The sequence below is a fragment of the Phoca vitulina genome, unplaced genomic scaffold (assembly GCF_004348235.1).
Source record: "Phoca vitulina isolate PV1807 unplaced genomic scaffold, GSC_HSeal_1.0 scaffold19, whole genome shotgun sequence".
NCBI lineage: Eukaryota > Metazoa > Chordata > Mammalia > Carnivora > Phocidae > Phoca > Phoca vitulina.
The window spans coordinates 31,631,208-31,649,593 of NW_022589722.1; the positions used below are offsets into that span (position 1 = coordinate 31,631,208).

At 65.0% G+C, this 18,386-nt stretch overlaps 1 protein-coding gene across 2 annotated transcripts in view; it reads left to right on the forward strand.

Moving 5' to 3' along the window:
- The window catches only part of GRAMD4 (GRAM domain containing 4), a 77,412-nt gene extending 60,788 nt beyond the window's left edge, over positions 1-16,624 (forward strand). For both annotated transcript variants that reach the window (XM_032416468.1, XM_032416469.1), the window contains exons 5-19: positions 994-1,055; positions 2,945-3,077; positions 3,708-3,733; positions 4,345-4,436; positions 5,800-5,891; positions 7,017-7,065; positions 7,759-7,830; positions 8,268-8,311; positions 8,388-8,497; positions 10,032-10,189; positions 11,760-11,904; positions 12,539-12,632; positions 12,950-13,034; positions 13,850-13,918; positions 14,289-16,624. In XM_032416468.1, the coding sequence (XP_032272359.1) occupies positions 994-1,055; positions 2,945-3,077; positions 3,708-3,733; positions 4,345-4,436; positions 5,800-5,891; positions 7,017-7,065; positions 7,759-7,830; positions 8,268-8,311; positions 8,388-8,497; positions 10,032-10,189; positions 11,760-11,904; positions 12,539-12,632; positions 12,950-13,034; positions 13,850-13,918; positions 14,289-14,393 (1,336 nt within the window). In that variant the 3' untranslated portion in view covers positions 14,394-16,624. The remainder of the gene's footprint in view (positions 1-993; positions 1,056-2,944; positions 3,078-3,707; positions 3,734-4,344; positions 4,437-5,799; positions 5,892-7,016; positions 7,066-7,758; positions 7,831-8,267; positions 8,312-8,387; positions 8,498-10,031; positions 10,190-11,759; positions 11,905-12,538; positions 12,633-12,949; positions 13,035-13,849; positions 13,919-14,288) is intronic.
- The last annotated feature ends 1,762 nt before the right edge of the window (positions 16,625-18,386 follow it).

Here is an 18,386-nt window from a genome sequence, read left to right on the forward strand (position 1 = left end):
GTCCCCAGCTTGTCTTCCATGCTCTAGGTGACATTCACGGGTTTCAGGCCTGCAAATCAGGTCGGCTCGTGGAAGGGTGGCGTGAAATCCCACTGTGTGAGCAGAGCAGAAACCTCGCCCCCTCCCTCACTGCACCTGAGGGTGCACTCGGGCCGGGGCTCTCCCAGCCCTGCCATCTCTGTCCTGGAAGAGTCCTCTGTGCCCCTGCAAGACCCTGCTGAGGTTTGCCTGGGGCACCACTTTTCCCACATCCTGGGGTCCCTGCTGGACTGGGAGCCCCAGGAACAGCGTGGTGCGTCCGTGGCCCAGGCCAGTGCAGAACAAGGCGGGCGGGTTGGCCGTGGCATGAGATGTGGCCTGGCCAAAGCTCCACCCAGGGGCCGGGGGCTGGGCCAGCTGCATCAGGCTCTGTAGCTGAAAGCCGGTTCAATAGTCAGGGTCTGGCAGGTGGACAGAAACTCCAGGAGAGCGCTCTGAGGCCGGTGAGTGCTGTGGTCTGTGGTGGCTGGGCTGTAGGGGCAGGAAGCCAGGCAGGTGGCTGGCACGGGCCGAGCTGGGACCTGGGCACAGCTGTCCAGCGCAAGGGGTGACCCAGCCTGTGGTCTTGAGTGCTGCTTGCTGAACATGTCCACTGATGGGCATCGTTTTATCAACAGGCTGGTTAATTAGTGTAAGGGCTGTTTGTTCTGAACTTAACAATGAAGAAGCAGATGTGTTCATAGGAAAGGAAAGAGTGGTACATTTATGAGACTTTTTTTGTTTGATTATTAAAAAAAATCAGAAGAGAGCGTGCCCACCGTGAATGCGGCTCTAAGCTGCCCGGCCTGCCCTGTGAGCAGTGTCTGAGCACTGAGCTCCCAGAGGGGGCCCCGTGAGCTGGAGCAAATGCTCGTGGGCGGCAGGCTCCCTGTGAGTGCTAGCACCTTCCACAGCCCGCACTCACACCGTGTTTGGAACTAACGGGATTCTTGCTTCTTCTTCCCTGTCTTTAAGATCCGAGGAGCAGACGGCCCAGCAGCCTCCCAAGGGGCAGGCCCAGGCCAACAACGGAGCAGGTAGGCCCCGCGGGCAGCCGGGCCGGGCGGTGGGGTGCGTGCTGGTCCTGCGCCCGTCGGACTGGCACAGGCGTCTGCCCCTGTCACAGCGAACACAGTTGTTCAATGAGATGTGGTTTTATTTTCCCCTAAGAAGGCCACGTGGCCCCCGTTTCAGCCCTTCCTGACAGACATGTAGTGTCACTCATCACATTGGCTTCGTGGCTACTGACCTGGTGGCCCGTGTCCAGAGGCTGGCGGTCCTGACAAGGGACGAGCGGGCAGTGGGGGCCGCCGTCCGTGGTCGGGATGTGCCCCGGCCCTCCCCGGGTCAGGACGCACAACCCCTTTCTCTGCATCTTTTCCTGCCGCTCTGAGCCTGGTCTTTGTCTTACTCCCCCGTCTGTCCTTCCTAGAGCTGTCCTGGCAGCAAAATTGGATTTTCTGTCCAGCTCTCTAGGGGCCCCAGTGCGTGGTGGGCCAGGCCCTCCTGTCTCCCGACCGAGGGCCCGTTCCCACAGGCTGACCCCTCTCAGGCACCCCCTGCCTGTGCCGGGAGCTCACAGCTACACCGGAAGGGCCTTAGGGTTAAGCCCGTCTCATATACAGGTGAGGAAACCGAGACCCAGGAGGGGTAGCCTCTTCAAGGCGCACCTGCCACGTGGAGGCCCAGCTCGGACCGCAGTCAGGTCCTGCCTTCCACAGGGGGAGGTGGCCCCTTCCTGAGGACCCCAGTGCGGGATCAGCAGGCCGGCCGATGCAGGTGCGGGATTGGCAGCTGTGCCCCTCGGGTCATGGGCTCCACGCCCCAGACCGAGGATCCACGCCAGGAGCAGCACAAGAGACCCCAAGGCCCCCACTGTGCCCCGTGATTGATGAGTCTCCTGCACACATGGGAAGTGTCAGAGGAGTGGAGGGTGGAAGACCCCAGCTCTCCAGGTGCCCAGGCTGAGGTCCATTCTGTAGCGGTGGTCACTGGCGCGGTGGGCTCTATGTGGGCCGAGGGAGGGGACGGGTGCTCTGTGCGGTGCTCCCCACCCTGTGGCCAGGGTGGGCAGCCGAGGGGTTCTGTGGTGCCTGGAGCCCGTCTGCGCGGGCAGCACGCCCGGCCCAGACCTGGGGCTCGGCAGACTGCAGCCCTGTCCTTCACGTGTTTAAATGTTTTTACATTTCTAAATGGCCGGAGGAAATCAAAAGGATGTGGGTTTCACACTTCAGCATCCATGGTATGGTCTCATGGGAACACGGGCAGGCCTGTTAGATTCCGTCCTGTCCACGGCTGCTTCGCGGCCATCGAGGTGGCCGTCTGCCCACCCCTGCCCAGCCCTGCGCTGAAAACACTCGCGCCCCAGGTAGGGGTGAGCAGCCCCCAGGCCCTCCCCGTTCCTTCCCTCCGAGAGGCCTGCCTCTTGGGCTCTGTGTGCACAAACCTCAGCCCCGTGGAGAGCACCGGCCCCTGACCACCTCCGCGCCGTCCCTCTCCTTACTCGTGGCGGGACAGCGCCCCCTGCGGGCGACGCGGTTTCCTCCCGGTCTTCTGAGTCTGGGATGTGGGTCCCTCTCGAAGGTCTTGGTCCTGGTGAGCAGAGGCCACTTCCTTCCCTGGGGCCCCCACCAGGACACAGCCCGCGGCACACACGCCCTCTGGCCGGTCCTCTGGTCCCCGGGGCCCCCGGGAGAGAGCCTCCCGCCAGAGAAGGGGAGGGTGACGCAGACCCCAGGGCCTGGGATCCGGCGGAGGGCAGCTCGGCGCGGGTGTGACCACGGAGACCCCGTGTGGTCTGCGGTGACCGCGGGCCTCGCCGTGGAAGCGGGTCAGGCTCTGTGTCGGGGAGCGCGTGTTCACACCCCTCCGTCGGGGTTCGTTCGCCCCCACCCGCCTGGCCTCACCGCGACCCTCGTCCCCGCAGACCGGCGGAGCCAGGGGCTATGCCCCCGCGTCCAGAAGTGGTTCTACGAGAAGTTTGGGGAGTACGTGGAGGATTTCCGGTTCCAGCCCGAGGAGAGCACCGTGGAGACGGAGGAGCCCCTCAGCGCCCGGAGGTGGGGGCCCTCGCGGAGGTGGGGGGGCGGCCACCGGGACGTCAGAGCCAGGCCGGTGTCCGAGTGTCCAAGTGGCTGCGGCCAAGGCTGCTCCCGGGGGCCGGCCGAGCCACCTTCCTGGGGGCGGGGCCTCCTTCCTGGGGGCGGGGCCTCCTTCCTGGGGCGGGGCCTCCTTCCTGGGGGGCCTCCTTCCCGGGGGAGGGGCCTCCTTCCTGGGGGCGGGGCCTCCTTGGGGTGGCGAGGGCAGCCGGCAGGGCTCCATGGCGGGTGGCACTGCCGCGTCCCCCTGCTCAGCGCTCCTACTTGTGCTTTGTGACCGACGCCGTGTGGGGACGGTGGTCTGGGGGCCCAGCGCCCACGACCCAGGCCTTCTCGCTCCCTGTGCCAGGCCGTGTTGTAGGCTCTGGGGGACTCAGGTTCTGGGGACGTGGGCAGGAGACCAGGGATGGTTCTGTAGGTGAGGACGCCCCCACCCCAAGTTAGGGAGCAGTGGCGACGTGGCCCCTGGCGTGGCCCCTGCGTCCCCGGTCACACTGTGCTCCCCACGTGCCAGCAGAGCTCCGTGGTGGGGGCAGCAGGAACGCGGGGCACAGGAGCTGGTGCTCACCTCTCTCTTTCCCTCTCTCTTAGGTTGACGGAAAACATGAGACGACTAAGTGAGTCCCCAGCGCGTCTGTGAGCGGCCATGGGAGCCGGTGGGACCCCTGAGCCGCGAGCGCGTGGTCAGTGGGGGGGGGGGGGGCGGCTCTGCAGTCCTGAGCTCAGCGGGACGTCTTTTCAGAAAGGTGTTCCCTGGGAGTTCTTAGGAAGAAGGCTCCCGCTGGAAGCATGTCCGGGGCCCCGCCCCGTCCACCCGGAGCAGGACAGGATGGGGCCAGCGCTGCCCGCCCGGCCCCGAGTGGGGGGCTTAGTTTCCCTCCAGGCCTGGGAGCCCCCGTGAAAGGTGGTGCTTTCCCAGATATTTGCCGGAGCCCAGGTGATGCCGAGGAACCGCCCCCCCCCCCCCCCGGTTGCCCCTTTCTTGTGTCTGCGGCTCAGGCATGAGGGGCAGGGATCAGGTAGCTGGTGTGTCCCTGTGGGGACGGTGGACAGCGCGCAGCACCCGGCGTGGCCGGGGAGCACCAGCAGAGGGTCAGGCACACGAGGAGCCTGAGTCGTTCGGGGCTCCCTTTGCTGGTTTGGCGCCTCCCCCCCCCCCCTCACTGCTGCCCCCCGCCCTCCGGGTGTGCCCGAGCTCTGGCCTCATCGCGGTCTGTTCTGTCCCCAGAGCGTGGTGCCAAGCCCGTCACCAGCTTCGTGAAGAACCTCTCTGCCTTATCCGACTGGTACTCCATCTACACGTCTGCCATCGCCTTCACTGTGAGTGCCCCCGGGTACCCTGCTGTTTCCCAGGGACACACACGCCTTAACTTTTGTCTGGAAAGTGGGTACCATGTCGCTACCCAGCCACGGGGTCGCTGCAAGGATCAAACGAGGGCACTGGGGGCGCCAGGGGCCTAGCCCGTGTCTGCACACAGACAGCCTCATGCAGCGTTCTCAGGAAGAGGCCTCTGTCCGCGCTTCAGTTGCCTTCCTAGACGAGTCAGGAAGAGGACCGTGAGGAGGCTTGTCTGCCCAGGGGGGCCCCGCGCTCCTCCCACTGGGTGCCTGGGGGAGGCTCCTGGCAAACGCCCTGTGGCCTGGGGGCCGAGCTGAGCCTCTGCGAGCCAGCAGTCCTGGGGAAGGGTGGGAGAGCAGTGCCTGGCATCAGGGTGTGCTTTGGGGAAGACGGACAGGGCTGCTCGGCCTGAATGGTCCCCTGGCCGCCGTCCCCAGCCCCGCACAAGGAGACCCTCTCATCACTGGAAGGAGGACACAGGTTGCCCACCTGCCTGCTAGGCCCCGAGGCCAGAGAGGGGCGGCCGCAGCTCCCAAAGTCCCCATCTCTGCATTCTGGAGGTTCTGAGACCACCCTAGAGCCCACAGCCTGGCTCCAGCCCTGGGGAGGAGACGGGCATTTTGCATACACATAGAGAGAGCAGGACTCAGTGGCCAGGCCCCAGCCCCGCCTTCACCCCGGGGCCCCGCCCTCACCCTGAGGCCCCACCTTCACCCCAAGGCCCTGCCTTCACCCTGGAGGCCCTGCCTTCACCCTTCAGGAACCCTCTGCTCCCTGAGGCCTTGGGTACCTGGGTCCTGCCTATCATCGCCAAGGGATGTGCCCACCATTCGACCCACCTTCCAGGCCTCTGCCTGAACCCCACTGCATTCCCTTCTCTGCCCCTTTCTGAGCGTCTGCTCTGTGCCAGGCTGATGGGCCCAGAGTGAAGGGGCCCGAGCCGCACTGGGCCTGGCACACAGCACGTAGGGGGTTCTCGGCCGGCGGTCGGTCACCTCGCTCGGCTGTGCTGAGTCCTGGTGGTGCTGCGGGCTCCAGCACGGGGGAGCGACCCCCGGGGCTGGCAGGGGCCTCTGCTCTCCTCTGCCTGTCCCAGGCCACATCCAGTGGCTGCCTCCCTGGGGCGCCCCCCTCCCTACACCCTCAAAGCAGCTCCTCCCAGGGCTTCTCTGTCATGCGTTCCCTCCTTTGGGAAGACGTTGGGGGCCTGTGCTCCCCACCTCCCAGCATGGCTGGCCTGCCTGGTGGGGCGGGGGGCAAGGGGGAGAGGGGAAGGGGGCGGGATGTGGCCTGTCAGGCTGCCTGACTGTCTCTCTCCCCCTGGCTTTCTCTCCAAACCCGCAGGTGTACATGAATGCTGTGTGGCATGGCTGGGCCATCCCCATGTTCTTGTTTCTAGCAATTTTGAGGTTATCCCTCAATTACCTCATAGCCAGGTAGGTGAGCTGCTTACGCGGCAGGGCCGTCTCCCCACGACACACACAGCCGTGGCACGCCTGAGCCGGGGCTGCCTCTCACACGGGGGTTTGGGGAGCGGTCCTCTGATAGGCTAGGCTCCCGAGCCCCCAGGAGGATGCCCACCCCCACTGGTCCGCGGGAGCCAGCAGTAGGTGGTCATCAGACTCCCCAGCGGCTCTTTGTCTCAGAGGCCCACGTGCACCTGCAGGGGGTCACCCCAGCTGCTCCTATTTGCCGATGACATCCCCCGCTTGCTGGGCCTGCAGAGTCTTTGTGCCCTGGGAGGCCCTGGGGTTCAGAGGAAGGGTCCTGGCAATCACCAAGCCCAAGCAGCATCCTCTCCGTGCTCTGTGAGCACCCTCCGGGGGCCTCTGTGGAGAAGCCCTCGTCCCCAGCTGCCTGGTCGGTCTGCGCCCGCGGCTGCACGAGCAGCGAACCTCGGCCCCACGGCAGGCCTGAGGAGGGCCCCTGCAGTCCGTTTTTTTTTTTTTTTAAAGATTTTATTTATTTACTTATTAGAGAATGAGCATAAGCGGGGGAAGGGGCAGAGGCAGAGGAAGAAGCAGACTCCCACTGAGCAGGGAGCCCGACATGGGGCTGGATCCCAGGACCCTGAGATCATGACCTGAACTGAAGAGAGACACTTAACTGACTGAGCCACCCAGGCGCCCCTCCTGCAGTCCGATTTGTCCTCAGCTGTTCCACAGTTCACACTTTCACAGACAGTTTTCCTGGGTGCATCTCTCTGCCTGCTTAAGTTGGTTCATTTGAAAATGATTTTTGTAGGGAAGAATATCTTTACATACCCAGGAAGGGGTCATCTGTGCCCAGACCAGGTGTGATTCTAGCCAGAGTACTTGCTATTACTATTTCACTGAGTTCTTTTGAAGGACCTATCTGTTCCACCTCTGGGCCCCCAGGGGAGGGGCCCGTGAGGGTGACCTTGAACTGTCCATCCTCAAGAGCCAGGGAGCAGCCCTGGAGGTCTTGGCTGCAGAGGGGTTCTGAAGCCCCTTCTGTCCCACGCTCCTTCCCGTCGGGGGCACAGGGCTGGGGATTCGATGTCGTCCCTCTGTGAAAGGCGTGTGACGGTCTCCTTGCAGGGGCTGGAGGATACAGTGGAGCATCGTGCCTGAAGTCTCTGAACCAGTGGTAAGTCCTGGGAGGGCGAAGGTCTCTGTGTCCACCAGTCAGCTTCCCCGAGCGTCCAGATGCAGCTGGGTGGATGCCTGGGGGAGCCCTGCCTGGCAAATGGAGTCAGGGAGCAGAAGGCCAGTCGCCCCCCAGCACAGAGCCCTGGGCGGCCACACTCTGACCCCCTGCCAGCCGACACCCCCAGTGCCCCTTGCTGGCCCCGGCTTGGCTGCAAGGGAAGCAGGTTGCCGTGCCCCGGCCTGTCCTCACTCCTCCCAGTGGGGATGGTATGCTGCGGGGGGGCACCCGGGGCCTCCCGGACCAGAGGATGAGTAGCGCAGGGATCAGCAAGCTGCGATCTGCTGGGCCCCAGCATCTAGGAGGCCCTCGGGAGCTTCTTGTTGAATGAATTCAGACAAACAGGAGGAGGTCATGGCCCCCTTTTGCCTCAGTTTCCCTCCATGCAAAGTGAGGGGTGGAGGGCTACGTGGTCTCGGACGCACCTTTGCAGATGAGCCGTCGAAGCGCGACTCCCCGCTGGCTTGGGGGCTGCCACTGCCCGCCCACCCTCTCGGGCACCAGGGGGGCGTCCTCTGGGACAACCGGCCCCTGCTGTGGGGGGGGGGGGCAGCAGAGCGACCTGCTCCTGGGGCTGCAAGGCCTCTGGGCTGCTAAACTGTGGTGGCAATTCTCTCTCCCCTGTGGTTGCAGGAGCCTCCAAAGGAAGACTTGACTGTGTCTGAGAAGTTCCAACTCGTGCTGGATGTCGCCCAGAAAGCCCAGGTGCTGCTCTTGGGCTCCGGCCCAGGGACGTCTCTGTGCCAGCCCTGCCCCCCAAACCCCAGGCCTGGCTTGTCTCTCGTCAGCTGACCGGCCATCAGCCTGCCCGTCGATCCCTTGGCAGCACCCAGGACAGCCTGATTGGCGGGAGGGTCTAGGCTGACGGCCGGCACCCTGGAGGGTGGGGAGACCCGCCGAGCCGGGGCGAGCCAGCTGCTGGGAGGGACACGGCCCGGGTCCAGCGTCCGTGCGGTTCCCTGGGCTTCGTGGGGCCCCACCACCCCGCCCTCAGCCTGTGAGTGGCTAGACGGGACGGCGGGGCTCTGTGCCCCCCCGACCCCGGCTGTGGCCTCACGGGGGCGGCACCTCTGGCCCCCTGACGTCGTCGCCGTGTGGGCCGTGGCCCCGGGGCCTGCGGTGACCACAGCTTCTCCACACAGAACCTCTTCGGCAAGATGGCTGACATCCTGGAGAAGATCAAGAAGTAAGTCCTCGGCCCCCCAGCCCGCGGAGTCAGGGGTGCGGCCCCATCCCCAGCTGAGCCCCCCTCTCCCTTCCAGCCTGTTCATGTGGGTCCAGCCTGAGATCACGCAGAAGCTGTACGTCGCGCTGTGGGCCGCCTTCCTCGCCTCCTGCTTCTTCCCCTACCGCCTGGTGGGACTGGCCGTGGGTAAGGAGGCGCCTCGCCCCGGGTCAGGGCTGCCGCACAGGTGAGGGGCTGAGGCGGGGGTCCCGGCCTGCTTCCCACCCGAGCATCCGCAGATGCACAGGCGTCTGGAGGCCAGCTTAGCGCACGCTTACAACAAGCTCATCCTCTGCTTCCAAGAGACTCCCCGCTTTCCCACCGAGCAGAGGGGCTGGTAGGCGTCGGGTATGGACGGCGGTCAGCCAGCTCGGGTCGTGAGGGGTCAGGTCGCGGGAGGAGTGACGTAGGGGTGGAGATGTCATGGGGGGCGGTGGCCTCGATTCTGCGGGGTGAGGTCCAAGCAGAGGGTGAGGTTTGCGGAGTCTGCTTTGGGCAGGTCAGGAACAGCCCTTGGTCGGGGTGGAGTGGGCAGGGCAGTGAGGGGCGTGAGGCAGGCCGGTGGATGGGGTTGTGGGGCCCTGGTGGGGCCCTGGTGGGGCCCTGGGTTGTGGTTGGAGCCCGACCCCCCACAGTCGTGGATGGACCAGACGGTCGGAGGGCTCAGGGTTTGCCCCGAAGGGCTGGTAGGTGATGTTGCCATCCGGGCCACCAGGGAGTGGGAGGGGCAGACTGGAGACGGGGTGTTCAGAGCTAATTCTGGGGTGGGGAGCATGCAGAATTCAGGGAGCCACTGGCCACAGGTCTGAATGTGCGGGACGTGGCTTTGCCTGTATTTCAAACCATGGGGTGGCAGGATGACTTGAACTCCCCCATGGGTTCGTGGAAGCGCTGTACTGAACCCGTCTGGGGCTTCTGCAGGGTAGGGAGAAGGTGTGAGCAGGTGTGGAGGCTGCCCTGAGGCCAAGGCCATGGTCCTGTGGCTGCCCCAACCCACTCGGCCGTCTAACCCAGGAAGCTGCACCTTCCTCCCCAGGCCAGACCCCGAGCAATGACCCACTGTGGGGCCTCGGTGTCCCCAGCCTGGAGCGGGCACAGGGGACTGCACGGGTGGGGGCGAGGGTGGAGGGCTAATCTGAGCTGGGACCTTGTGCTTGTGGGTCGCACAGTGTGGGGGCCATCCCCACCTGCCCACCAGCCCCGGCACGCAGCTGGGGCCTCGGTCTCTCGTTGGCCCTCCCCCTGCATGCCTTGCCAGGACAAGCGGGCTGGCAGACAGTGTGGCCTTGGGGGAAAGGACTGACACCAACCAAAGGGAAATGCCCTCATCCTCCAGGGGGCCGGGGCCGGCACACGAGCTCTCTGACCCAGGGTTGGAGGGGGACCCCCGGCTGTGACGGCTGCCGGCCCATCAGGTCAGAGGGCAGCAGGCTGGGGGTGGGTCTCTCACGCTTTCCTTCATGTCACCCTTGGGGGGTGGTTAGTGGTGGGCTTGTTTGCGAGGTGGTGTGATCAACAGGAGCCACCTGAGGGTCCTGGGTGGTGAGACACGTAAGTGGACCCCCCCATTGGCTGGGTCGCCTCGCCCTCTTGCTTCCCCTGCCCTGCGCTGGCCACATCCGGGTTTGGAGAGGCTGGCCGTGTGCCCTGGCCAGGACAGGACTGTTGCTCTTGTCCCCAGGACTTTACGCCGGGATCAAGTTTTTCCTCATTGACTTTATCTTCAAACGCTGCCCGAGACTGCGAGCCAAGTACGACACTCCCTACATCATCTGGAGGAGCCTGCCCACGGACCCGCAGCTCAAAGAGCGCTCTAGCGCCGCCGCCGTGTCACGCCGGGTAGGCTGGCCTCAGGCTGGGGCAGCGGCCCCCCGGCCCGCGCGTGCCCCTCCCAGTGCGCGGGGAAGCTGGTGTCTTTCCGATTTTGTGGGGCCCTTGAAACACACAGTGCGGCGAGGATTTCCCCGCTTCTGGCACTGCTGTTTGGGAGGGCCCAGCAGCCCCGGGCGCAGGTGGCCACTGGGGAAGGCCGTGCAGTGCTTACAAGCCGGGCTGGAGGCCCCCTCCCGCCTCAAGGCCCCTCAGACCCTCCCACGGACTTGCCCGAGCCATGCTGGCGCCCAGGCCAAGGGCAGGCAGGGCGCGGGGTGCTGGCCATGACCGCCCAGAGCTTTGGGGGCCTTGAGGAGGGAGCCCTGGGAGCTACCGTCCGGCCCTCTGTTCCCCGGCTCTGAGGCTCGGGCCTACCTCGTGCCCACAGGCTGGTACTGCGCCTGTATTTTATTCATGGTGGAAGGCCTTTGTGGGTGGGTACCGGGCCTTGGGTCCCAAACCCGGACACAGAGGACAAGCTGGCCTAGGTGTTCTCCTCAGGGTCTCAGATGAGCGCGGGAGGTTCTGGGTCCCGTAGGGCTCTTGGGGAGGTCTAGGAAGGCTTCCTGAAGGAGGTGACGTTAGATTGCTGTGTTGTGTGAGTGTTGTCTGGGGAGAGGGTGTCCAGTGACCCGGTGATGGGAGGGAAGTTCTGGGTCAGGTGTGGGTCAGGCTCCCCAGGTTCCGGGACAACAAAGCTTATTGGAAGCCCACACTCATCAGCAGGGTCTTCGTGAGCCAGCAGGCGGGCTCCGGTCACGCAGGTGGAGGTGGGCCCGAGGGAGGAGGCGCAGAGGTGGGCAGCCAGGCTCCCTGAGGGCGTGGGAGGGGTGGCTGGGACAGGGCCTTCCGGGGCCTTAAGGCCACTTAGCGCTGGCCAGTCTCCGGAGAGACAGTGAAGGGGAGCGAGGCCGTGGGCTTCCCGGTGGGCGGGGGGCGAGGGAGACCCCGCCAAGGGGTGTGTGCTTGCAGCTCGGCTCAGCCACTGTGTGTGTGTGAGCTCACGCCACGTCTTGGTCACGCGTGTGTCTGTCGTCTCCTCTCTGGTCAGGTGTCAGGCCACGACAAGGTAGGAGGTCTGTGTGGAAGCCCCTCCTCCACGGGCACCTGATGCTGTGCGTTGCTGTGTTGTGACCCTGACCTTCCAATGTCGCTTTCCACGGCCCATCCGCCGGCCAGTTCCGATTTCGGAAATGCCAGGAATGGCCTCTGTGCCGAGCGCCTGGCGGCCCGGGGTCTGGGCTGCGTGTGCCGGGCTGCAGGCTCCAGCACGGCCTTTTGGAGTGGGGACGCTGCTGGGGGCAGAGGGGCCTCCCCTCTGCTGTGGGGCTTCCCTGCCCCGGAGGAAGGGGGGCTCGCGGGGTGAGGAGCGGCCCCCGGCAGGGGCTCGTAGGGGTCCGCACCCCGCATCTGGGCATCCGTGCCTGTCGCTCGTCTATGTGTACAGTTGGGCGAGGGCGGGGTGGGGGGCTGCGTGCGTCCCTGTGCCCCCACCCCCAGCTGGCGTGGCTGACGGCGACACGCGTGCTCTTGGCAGCTACAGACGGCCTCCTCCCGGAGCTACGTGTCCAGCGCGCCCGCCAGCCTCAGCAAGGACGAAGACACTGGCCGCTTCCACGGTACCAAGAAAGGCAACTTCCACGAGATCTTTAACTTGACGGAAAACGAGCGACCGCTGCCGGGTACGTGTGCGCGGAGTCCGTGGCCCGCCCTGGCCGGGTGGGGAGCTCGCCCCCGTGCTGGGCCCGGCGGCAGGGGCCGGCCCTAGGGGCCCGGGAGGGCTCTGGGCAGGCAGGCGGGAGGAGCCGGGTGCTCCTGGGCCGCTCGGGGGGGCCCATCCTTCTGCAGGGGTGGTTGAGCTGCAGGAATTCAGAGGGTCCCGCAGAGCGCGGCTCAGAGCTGCTCCCCAGCTGGGGCCTCGCACGAGCAGGTGCGGCCCCCGCGCACCCCAGCCGTGACCTGGTGGACGGCAGCTGGGCGCCCAGGGAGCTGGGCTCTTCGAACCGCCTGGCAGGCCGCAGAAGGAAGCCGCAGAGAGCTAAGCTGGGACCTTGTCCCGCCCCCCATCCTGCTGCCCGAGGGCATGCAAATGCGTCCCCGTCATGGCCGCGGTTCGATCCATTTGCACAACCTGAGCCGTGTGCTTCTCCTTCGAGGGGACGAAAGTCCCCGCCGACTCACGCGCCGGAGCAAACCCCAGCTCTCCAGGAAGGCGGAGGGCGCCTGTCTCCCTCCCCCGGGCTTTATCGGGGGACGGGGAGCGTGTTGGTGCGTCCCTGAGGAGCCGGGCTGATGGGTCGCCTCTGTCCCCACTAGTGTGTGAGAATGGCTGGCGCTGCTGCCTGATCAACCGCGACCGCAAGATGCCCACCGACTACATCCGCAACGGCGTTCTGTACGTGACGGAGAAGTGAGTGCCTCCGTGCCGCTCCTGCCGAAGGGACGGGCCTCAGGGACGGTCCCGGCTCTCGCTGGACGCCCCAGGATGCGTGACGCTGCGAACACGAGTCAGATGCGGTGTAGACCGTGGAGTCAGCTCTAGAAGCGATAAAACTCTCTCTCAGAGTGAAATCCTTTGTAAAAAGCCAGTGCGTGGTGACAGGTGGGAGGGGCTCTCTGCTCGGGGTCGCCGCCCGCCCCACGGGGGACCGTGGTGGCCGCAGCCCGGGCGGGCGTCCGTCCCTGTGCCGTGTCTGGATCATGCCTCTGTCCTTTCTCCCCTCGTAGTTACTTGTGCTTCGAAAGCTCCAAATCCGGTTCTTCCAAGAGAAACAAGGTCATCAAGCTGGTGGACATCACAGACATCCAGAAGGTCAGTATGGGCCCCCCCGTTCTCTGTTACCCCTTTAGGATTCCGGAGGAGAGAGGCCACAGGGCCACGAAGCTGATGGGCTTCAGTTGGATGTCAGATATGTTCACAGTGAGGGAGTGATGCTATTCGGAGACATTGGGGCACCCACGTCAGGGCTCCCCTTCTAGAAGGCTCCCATGTAGACATTGGCTCCCGTTCGTGTCCATGTACCACGGGCCACCCCACGTCCTCACGGGTCAGCGCCAGGTGCCTTCCCACAGAGGGGGAGGGGGGGAGCACAGCAAGGTGGGCCCGGCCGGGCGCCTGGGCCCCCTTACCACTGTGTATCCACCCCTCGGCCCTGAGATGCTGCCCCCACCGCGGGCGTGTCCTCAGCCAGTGTCCCTCGAGTGTGGTCACGTGGAGTGGGCAGGGCATGTGCAGTACCCAAAGGAGGGCCTGGCACACACACTTGGGCAAGGGTGGCCGGGCCCACCTGCCCCCCGCCTCCAGGGTCTGAGCGTCTGGGCTACAGGCTGGCCCGGGCCGGGGGTGGGCCCAGCTCCCCCCACAGAGAGATGTGCAGCCGTTAGGACAGCAGGCGCCCCCCCCCCACGCACTGCCCCTCAGGGAGACCCCGTCTCACTCGGTCCTGCTGGGAGAGGGTGGGATGGGGAAGGGGCAGGTCTGGTCTCTTGGTCAGGAAGTCAGTCCGTCCTGTCGTGCTCAGGAAGGCTGGGCTCCGTGGGCCCCTGGCAGAATGCCCTGGGGCCTGGGGACAGGCCTGGCCCTGATCCTGGGAGGGCCCAGGCTGACCGTGCGCTATCGTCCCTCAGTACAAGGTCCTCTCTGTCCTCCCGGGCTCAGGCATGGGGATCGCGGTGTCAACGCCATCAACCCAGAAAGTAAGTGCTGGGCAGGAAGCTGGGGAGATGGCAGGGTGGCCCGGGGGTGTGGCTGTAAATCCCTGGGGCACGTGGAGCCACCGACCGGCTGGGGACCCGAGGGGCCCCCTCTCTTCCTCTTTCCTTCGCTGTGGCCACCAGAGCCTCCTGCCACTGCACGTCCGGGTCAGGTTCGGGGCTGAGGCCCGTGGGGAGGTGGGTGGGGCCGGGGGGCCTGGCCTCCGTGGGGGGAGGGGCCTGCCCTTGGGCACCGACCCTGTGGGGCTCCGCTCGGACCTGGCCTGGGGCCAGGCAAGGCCTGCGTGTGGGGCATCTAGTCCTCAGGCCAGCCTGGCTGCGCGGGGTCACCCACGGCATCTCCACCCGCCAGCCGCTGGTGTTCGGGGCCATGGTGCATAGAGACGAGGCGTTCGAGACCATTTTCAGCCAGTACATGAAAATCACGGCGGCCGCGGCATCTGGCAGCGACAGCTAGTGTTGATTCTCCCGGGACGATGCTGGAAGGGTTTTGTTTTGGTTTTGGTTTTTTTGTTGTTTTTTTTAAACAATTTGATAGTGGAAAAACAATTGGACATCCTCCTGATATTTTGCAATAATTCCCCTCAATCTGTGGTTTTTATTGTGTTCACCCCGCGATTCACGGACCCCTTCACGCAGGGGTTGGGGCCCTCAGGCGGTGCCCGCCCATCTCACGGGTGAGGCGTGTCTCACGGACACGTGGACACGGAGGGCAGGGGATCCTCGGAGGCCAGCGGAAAGGAGGACACGCAGGACCCGCCCGCCCCAGAGGCCGAAGCTCCTCCACCCCGAAGCCGTAGCCGAGGAGCACCGGTGGTCCCTCTTCCCAGGTGTGAAGGATGTCGGTGATGAGCGACTCAGAGGCGCCTTCGCCCACCACCCTGAACCGGCCAGTGGTCTCGCTCCTTCCGCCAGCGAGGCCTGCTGCGAGTCGTCAGAGGGGGGCCCGGGGCAGGGGCGCGGCTTGATCTGGCTTAGGCTCCGTGCTGACCGGCCGCGGGGCCCCACCCGCCACGAAGGCCAGCGGCCGTCTCGGCCTCCCGAGCCGCCAGGAGGCCCGGAGTCGGCGGCCCCCGCGGCCGTGGAGTGGCGCGCAGGTAGAAGCGCATCTTTTTCACACTCTGCTCTTGGGAAAGCCCCGTAGACCAGCTACCAAGGCTTTGGGGGGCACTCTGAGCTTGGGTTGCTCTCAGATGGAAATCAACCGCAGCATGGCTGGCGCCAGCCTCACGGCGGAAGCCACCTGTGTTGGTGAGGGAGGGGGCCCTGCGGCCTGGGGTGGGAGCGGCCCGGACACACGGTGGGCCAGGTTTGCGGCCGGTCTGCCCGTGGTTGCTGCGCGGGGGGGTGCTCGGGAGGTCACCGGCTGCGGGGAGTGACCGTGAGCGGAGCCCAGAGGCTTGGGGCCGGACGGTCCGCACCCCTGACGTCTGACAGGGTCCTGGCAGGCCCACCCCCGTGCCAGCACACCCCGGGGTGGGAGCGAGCCGCCCCCCTCCCTGCGCCCAGCACCAGTCTGGGCTCCACCCAGGACGCCAGCGCGCTTGTGGCCGAGGCCGGAGGCTGCCGTCTGCAGGCTGGGTTCACTTGGGGACAGGCCTGTGACCTCTGTGAAGGACAGGCTGAGATTGTGGCGGTCAGCGCGACCGCCCTCCTGGTCAGCACACTTCCAACTCCATCAGTCCAGTTCCTCGGCTTGTCCTGAGTCCTTTGGGCGTCACGGAGATTGTTGTTTTTTGAAGAAACAGAAGATTCTATTTTTTACAGAGAGCAAGCTGTTTTTCTTATTTTTGTATCATTTTTCAGATGTAATTTTTACCTTGGCTCCAATCCTAATTTGCTGGTTTGGGTGAGTCTGGTGGCATCGCTCACGTCCCTGTTCACGGGGGGCCATGGGGGCCACACGCCAGGGCCCGGGCCGCGCTCCTGGGGAGCTGCGCCGACCAGCCTGATGAAGCACACACTCCACCCGGTCGGTGAGATCGGAGGGCCCCTGCGGCACCCACCGCCCCGGTCCGGCTGGCGCTGGTGTTCGCGAGATCCCGCGGGCCGGCCTTCCGTCAAACTGAAGGCAGAGCCCACTCTAAGTCTCGGCTTCGGCTCCCACCGTGGGCGCAGGCGGACTGGCCCTGTGGAGGCCTCAGGCACCCCCGGGGACCCTCCCTCGGTGCCTGAGGCGAGGCGGGGTGGGCCCCGAGCGGCCCCCGGGGACAGGCTTCAGGGTGACGCCTGTGGGTGCCACTCAGACGCCTCCCCGGGACCGCCAAGGGGTCAGTGTGGTGGGGCTCGCCCTCCTCAGCAGAGCGGGTGGTTTGGTTCGAGTCCCTTCTGAGGAGAAAGGGAGATGAAAACTGACCACATGCGGGGCGCGGCCGCGGGGGCCCTGGGGCGTCGTGCGCCAGTGGCCGGGCCCTTGGGGAGAGCGCGGCCCACACGGGCTCCCGGCGGCCCGGCAGAGAGAGCCCGGAGTTTCTATCAAATTGTGTAAATCTGGGCAGATATTTAATTTCTATGACTAATCACTGAACTAGAATGAATGTCACATTTTTTATGTCCGAAGCTTGAGTCTATTTTGGATCTGTAAATAATCGTTACTGCTGTCACTTTTGTTCAACAAAAGGATTGTACTGTATGAAGAACCGATGAAAAACCCCCGTAACATTTTTTTAAGAAAACTTTGTTTGTTTAAAGAAGTCTTGTATAAATTATAATTTTTATTTAAATAAACCTGAAATGCTTTGTGCTCAGGGAGGGTGGGGGCGCTCGGCCTCCAGTGCGGGGCCCCTGTGCATCGCAAGCAGCTGAGTGGGGCAGGCGGACACCCCTTGGGTGGCCCAGGACCCCCGCGGCCGCCAGGGCTGGAGGGTAGCGGGGCTTTGGGCTCCAAAGCTGTCTGGGTGAGGGGTGAGGTGGGTGCCGGGGAGGCGGGCTGTGGGGCAGGGCCATGAGGGGGGTGGGGGGCATGGACATCGAGGGGAGGCAGGGGCCCCGGTTCCCGAAGACTGGAGGGCCAGGTTGGGTCATCCAGGGCCTGGCGCTGGGTGGCCAGGCAGTGGGACCGTCACTCTGCCAGGATATGGAGGAGCCTGGAAAAGGGTTCTCGGGGTTGGGGTGCAGGTCCTGGCCCCACCTGGGCATGACTTCCCTGGGAGTGGTGGGCATCTCTGGGCCAGGTACTACCTGCAGCCCTCCCCCTGGGGTCTGGGCAGAGGGGTCCCTGGTGGCACCCGTGGCTCAGCCGGTCCAGACACTGACAGTGGGGACAGGGATGCAGGAACCCGCTGACATCTGAAACCACCAGTCCTGTGTGGAGCTGAGCTGGGCACAGCTAAGGGCACCCAGCCTCCTGCACCCCAAGCCCACGGGAGCCCCACCCAGGTCCCACAAAGTGAGCTGGAGCTGAACAGAAACCAGGTCTGGTGGGCCAGCCCTGCACTCAGAGGTGTGGCCTTTGCGTCCTGCATCCACCCGCCTGCTCATCCATCCCTCCGTTGGTCTTTTCATCTATCCATCCATCCGTCCATCCACCCATCCATTGCAGGCACTGTCCTAGGGGCTGGGACGTCGCTGTGACAGGCCAGTGGTCCCTGGGGGACCGGGCACCCGGTGAACACTCCCGGGACTGCTGCACCCCCCGCCCCGACTCTCCTGGTGACAAGCCCGTCTGCAGCACAGGCCCAGAGGACAGCGCGCGAGCTCCTGGCCCCGCGGGGACGCCTGCTCTGGGGATGGACACGGGTGAGGCGGGTCGGGGCTCAGGGCGTGGGCGGCACGGGCCCCTCCCTGCCCACTCTTGCTGAGGGGGCTCCCAGTTTGCCTGTATTATTATTTAATGTGTCAGTAAAGTAGCACAAATAAGTCTAACTGCTATTGTAAGAACTACTTGGGGACTGTGTTTCGGTAGATTCGGTATTATTGGCGGTCTGTGTATTTTAGTTTGTGTGTTCACAGCAGTCCGACAGCTGAAGCTCTGGGCTTCCCCCTGGGGCGTCCGTGAAACCAAAGGAGGCGCCTTGGTGGCCTATGGTACTTGGGGAGACCGAGCCCCTGGCCGGCTGCTGAAATCTGCCCCCCCCACACGCTGGAGCTGGGAAGCCCCCTCCTGCAGGGTCCCGGCACCTCCTCCATCACGGGCTGGCATCGTGCCGGGGGTGCGGGGCTCCCAGCACACGGGCGGCAGAGGTGGGGGGCGGGCACCCTGGGCCCCGCTCCTTTAGAGACACTGTCGTCCCTTCTGTACTGGGAGTCAGCGCTCGCTGGCACAGACGGGGGGACACGAAATGGGTAAGGTCCTAAAGGGAGCTACTCAACTATTCCTACTTGTAGATGATGGTACAGTAGAAAACCCCCAGATCTGGAGGTAAGGTGTTTTTTTTAAGATTTTATTTATTTGACGGAGAGAGCAAAAATGGGGACGGGGGGGGGGGGGGGGGGGGGAGAAGCAGCCCCC